Here is a 5,557-nt window from a genome sequence, read left to right as displayed (position 1 = left end):
CGTATTGCAAAGTTGGCAATATTAATTATAAAAAACAAGAGTTAAACCTTGCAAAGTAGTAAGGGTTATAAAGTTGTTTTACTATAATTAATGGAAAGAATATTATGCTTCATTTTAAATCTCAAGGATTAGGTTGTGGAATGTTAATAAATTTAGTCAAAGGTACATTGTGTGTTCTTAAAATTTCGATTATGATTACGACATTCCTCTTCACAATTCGAATTTTGAGAACATAGCAAATAAAACATTATGTGTCGTGTCCCATACGCTTCGGGTATAGAATCGATTGCAAATGCTTTAATGTTTGACCATTCTAAAATTTTCCAAATGTCTAGCGCATTTAGAGGGAAAAAGGTGTAACGCCCCAAATTTCAAATATAAATATAACTTAACATAGTCTCAAAACTTCCAAAAATCAAGATTCAATACTAATGTAATTATTAATAATAATAGCGGAAGCAAATAGAAATTTAATTAAACACTTGGTGCGCTACGTCTTCCTCAAAACTTGTCGCCTTCTTCAAGTCTGAACTTTATCCTTTCCATTCCCGCTGCCACTTGCTACGTTATTTCCTGGGTTGCGTGCATTTAAAGAGTCTAATGGGTAAGCCTAGGGCCTAGTGAGTTCGTGGTTTTCATGCATATTGACGTCAATAAAATAAAAACAATGCAACAATTTATCATTATAATTATTTTCATTTCTTTCCACCCTTGATGACACATTATTGAACTACTGTCATTTCCAGGGAACAAATCCCTCCACCGGACACAACAAATATGCTTACGGCTAGATAAACAGAGCGTAAGCTCTCCGCCGCGTACTAACACCCGCGTACTAACACCCTGTACGACGACTAATAATAAGACCGTGTAAATACACTTGTTCCCTATATGTCACCACCATTTTCACCATTTTATATGAAATAATTCACAAAATTTCACACAAATATTCATAGCAATAACAACGGTAACATATAATTGCAAATAATTTAGAATCAACTTTTCATGCAAGCAACCACAAAATTCACACGAAACTCACCTTATTGGCTGTTAGGACTTAACCGGAGCTTGCCGCGCCACTCACACCCTACATTCCACCAACAAATATTTTCTAAGACTATAATCCTATCAAACATCATATGCTTCCGTTTTGGTTCAACCATCAACATTATTCGACCATCGTTAATTATGACACACGTAATAACTCTTTTAGAAGATTATAATACTTCCCGTTAAAAATGCTCTAGAACAATAAATAATCAATAATTAAATAAGTGAGTGACGTTAAAATATTTGAAGGGATTATTTGTAATATCCGAAATTATATTGAACTATATTATACCAAAGTGTAGGGCTAAAACCGAACTATGTTAAATCCTACAACTTCAAAAGGATTGGCAAGTTTATAAAACTTAGGGGTTCTTTCTGAAAATTTTAGCTTCCTATATGATAGTATAAATTAAATAGTTTTAAAAGTTGAGGGGCTAATGTTGTATTTTCATATTTGAAAAGAAAATGGCATATACATCGATTTGCAAACAAGTAAATAAAAAGAAATGTACAGTTTGCTTCGCTGTAATCACCACTTTTTTTCTAACCACATGAAGAAAAAAAATAAACAAATTATCAATAATACTAAACTCTTTTTATTTTATTTCTAAAAGGTACGCCACACGTTGACCCTCCATACCCGAACTAGCTTTCTTCCTCACCCGACACTCTTTTTTTTCTTCCTTTTCTGCCATTTTTATTAAACTGGAAAGCTTGAAAAATCTTGTAAAATTTAATTGTAAAATCACCATTAAGCATCTCCACTTCTTGTTATCAATAAAATTTAACAAATAAACTCACAATCATACAAATTTCAGGGTTCATTATACCAAAAGTTCCATTCCCAAGATTTTATCAAATTGCTATTGGTTTGATCGAATTGAGACTGTAGGTTGAACCAAAATACGTTTACCATGCATATACATCAATCTAAGCTATTATATTAAGCTTAATTCAAATAATCATACCTTAATTTCTAAGAAAACTCTGAAATCCTTCACAACCTTCTACCTCCGGTTTCTTCCTCAATTCTTCACCCTTTTTCGAAATTCCAGTGGGGTTTCCACTAGAAATTTCGAGCTCTATATATTTCCTAAGGTTTCATCAGTTACTATCCCCTCAGTTGCTCGAATTTAAGGCTTAATCATGGATGACGGTTTCTAGACATTATACCTCATAATTCCCTTCTAATCAACCCATTAATTTTGAATTAATCATCTTTTATTAACATAACCTGATTATATATATGGTATATATTTTTTTATACAAGTTACTACAAACTTCCCCCCTTAGAAAAATTCCGTCCTCGGAATTTTGAATTAAGTAAATAAGTGAGGGTATTTAGCCTTCATATCTCGCTCGGTCTCCCATGTTGCATCTGAACCTTTATGATACCTCCACTGAACTTTCACTAGTGGTATCTCCATATTCCTTAATTTTCTGACCTTTCGATCTATTATTGCGACGGGTTCTTCTGTATATCGCAACTTCTCATCAACCTTAATTTCTTGAAGTGGCACTTCCATGGCGGCATCCGCTAGACACTTCTTTAGATTAGAGACATGGAACGTGCTATGAATGCCCTGCATTTCCCTTGGTAACTCCAATCGATATGCTACTTCTCCAACTCGTTCCTTTATTATAAAGGGTCCAACGTAGCGAGGACTTAACTTCCCCCGCTTACCAAAACGAACAACGCCCTTCCATGGGGACACCTTTAACATAACTTTATCACCGACCTGAAACATTATTGGATTTCTCCGCTTATCTGCATAACTTTTCTGCCGATCCTGAGCAACCTTAATGTTATCCCTAATCACCTAGATTTTGTCGGTAGTTTTCTGAACAAGTTCAGGTCCAGCCAACTGTTTCTCCCCCACCTCATTCCAACATAATGGAGTTCTACATTTCCTGCCATATAAAGCCTCATATGGTGCGACTTTTATACTTGCATGATAGCTATTGTTGTAGGAAAACTCAATTAACGGCAAATGAGTTTCCCACGACCCTCCAAAATCAATAACACAAGACCTTAACATGTCTTCCAAGGTCTATATTGTCCGTTCACTTTGCCCATCTGTTTGCAGGTGGTATGCCGTGCTCAATTTTACTTGAGTACCCATTTCTCGTTGGAAGCTACCCCAAAATGTCGATGTAAAACGACTATCCCGATTCGAAATAATAGATAATGGAACTCCATGCAGTTTCACTATCTCATCAACGTATAATTTAGCTAGCCTTTCTAACGGGTACGTCTTCTTAATTGGAAGGAAGTGCGCCGATTTGGTTAATCTATCCAAAACTACCCAAATCGCGTCATAACCTTTTGGTGTCCTTGGTAACTTAGTCACAAAGTCCATTGTGATGTGTTCCCATTTCCACACTGGAATCTCCATTGACTGTAACTGACCGTATGGCCTTTGGTGCTCAGCCTTCACCTTCAAGCACGTCAAACACCTTTCAACAAAATAGGCTATATCCTTTTTCATACCAGGCCACCAGTAAGATTTTCGTAAGTCTTGATACATCTTGTTTGTTCCTGGATGGATTGAGTACTTTGACATGTGCGCTTCCTTGAGAAGTAAGTTACGCACTTCACCCACTCGTGGTACCCAAACCCTTCCTTGGAAACACTTCAAGCCATGACTATCCTTTTCCAATGATTGTATTAATCCCGCCATCCTTTCACTTTTCCATTTCTCTTCCTTCGAGGCCTCCTCTTGATTCTTTCTCAAATCATCTAATAAGCTGGTGGTTATGCTAATCTTCATCATTCGAGTCTTCGGTGACTCTCTTCTTTCCTTACGACTTAGTGCATCAGCTACAACATTTGCCTTCCCTGGATGGTACAATATCTCACAATCATAATCTTTTAATAGTTCCATCCAACGTTGCTGTCTCATGTTCAGATCTTTCTGATCGAACAAGTATTTCAAACTCTTGTGATCAGTGAAGATCTGACACCGTGTCCCATACAAATAGTGTCTCCAAATCTTTAACGCGAACACTACTGCAGCCAACTCCATATCATGCGTTGGGTATTTACGCTCGTGAACCTTTAACTATCGTGAGGCATAAGCAATCACCTTACCGTTTAAAACACACCCCAAGCCTAACTTAGATGCATCACTATAAACAACAAAGCCATCATTGCCTTCTGGTAAAGATAATACTGGTGCACTGCTAAGCTTTTCCTTTAAGACGTTAAAGGCATTATCTTGCTCTGGCTTCCATTCGAACTTCACATTTTTTCTTGTCAGGGTAGCTAGCGGTGCAACTATGCGCGAGAAGTCTTGTATAAACCGTCTATAGTATCCTGCCAACCCAAGAAAACTTCGAACTTCTAATGGGGTCCTTGGTGGTTCCCACTTTTCAATCGCCTCAATCTTTGCTGGGTCCACCTTGATACCTTGTTCGTTACAACATGTCCCAAAAACTGGACTTCCCGAAGCCAAAACTCGCACTTCGAAAATTTGGCAAATAATTTTTCTTTCCTCAATAAACTAAGTGTTATCCACAGATGTTGCTCATGGTCTGCCTTACTTTTAGAGTATATCAATATGTCATCGATAAAGACAATTACAAACTTGTCTAGGTATGGCTTGCACACCTGGTTCATCAGATCCATGAATGCAGCTGGTGCATTGGTCAAACCAAATGGCATTACTAAAAACTCGTAATGGCCATACCTAGTTCGAAAGGCTGTCTTCGACACATCTTCTTCTCTAACCTTCAGCTGGTGATACCCCGACCGCAAATCGATCTTTGAGAAGTAACTTGCCCCCTGGAGTTGGTCGAATAGGTCATCAATTCTCGGTAATGGATACCGGTTCTTTATAGTCACCTTGTTTAACTCCCTGTAGTCAATGCACATTTTCATTGTCCCATCCTTCTTCTTGACAAATAGTACTGGTGCACCCCACGGTGAGGTACTCGGCCGAATAAAATCCTTGTTGAGCAAATCTTGCAACTGAGCCATCAACTCCTTCATTTCGGTTAGTGCTAACCGATAGGGCGCACGTGCTATCGGTGCTACTCCTGGGGTAAGATCAATTCGAAACTCCACTTGCCTATCCAGTGGCAAGTTAGTTAGGTCATCAGGGAACACATCTTGGAACTCGCGTACAACTGGTATATGTGTTATTTCACGCTTGTCCTGCTTGGCATCGAGAACACATGCCCAATAACTTTGACACCCTTTCTTTAGATAACGAGTTGCCTTAGTCACTGATATCAAAATAGAGTCCTTAATTCGCCGATCACCGTAAATCTTTACCATTCCTTTTTCTGGCACCCAAACTCAAACAATCCTATTTTCACAATCTATAATCGCTTGGTTTTTCGACAACCAATCCATCCCTATAACAATATCAAAATCACCTAGGGCTATAGGTATTAATTTTAACGGTAGCACACTACCTTCTATTTCGATAGAGCAATCATCATATTCCTCTCTTACTACTACCCAATGATCATCAGCAGTTTCAATTTCTAAGGCATGTTCTAG

At 37.8% G+C, this 5,557-nt stretch overlaps 1 protein-coding gene across 1 annotated transcript; it reads right to left on the bottom strand.

Moving 5' to 3' along the window:
- Window positions 1–2,369: 2,369 nt before the first annotated feature.
- Window positions 2,370–5,329, bottom strand: LOC145006949 (uncharacterized). The gene is made up of 3 exons (XM_078965964.1): window positions 4,895–5,329; window positions 3,162–3,884; window positions 2,370–2,789 (listed from the first exon to the last, which is right to left on the bottom strand). The coding sequence occupies exons 1-3, from the start codon at window positions 5,327–5,329 to the stop codon at window positions 2,370–2,372; spliced, it is 1,578 nt and encodes a 525-aa protein (XP_078822090.1).
- Between the last annotated feature and the right edge of the window lie 228 nt (window positions 5,330–5,557).

Source organism: Lactuca saligna, chromosome 1 (assembly GCF_052625555.1).
Source record: "Lactuca saligna cultivar CGN05327 chromosome 1, ASM5262555v1, whole genome shotgun sequence".
Taxonomy (NCBI): Eukaryota; Viridiplantae; Streptophyta; class Magnoliopsida; order Asterales; family Asteraceae; genus Lactuca; species Lactuca saligna.
This window is presented reverse-complemented; position numbering and strand designations above follow the sequence as displayed.

Bases quoted from the DNA above. Each gene is read 5' to 3' on its own strand.
- LOC145006949 (XM_078965964.1), bottom strand. From the start codon at position 5,329: ATGGTAAAGATTTACGGTGATCGGCGAATTAAGGACTCTATTTTGATA. The intron at 3,885-4,894 runs GTGACTATAAAG...CATCCAGGGAAG, and splicing joins ACTACAGGGAGTTAAACAAG to GCAAATGTTGTAGCTGATGC. The intron at 2,790-3,161 runs GTAAAATTGAGC...ATAATGTTTCAG, and splicing joins AACGAGAAATGGGTACTCAA to GTCGGTGATAAAGTTATGTT.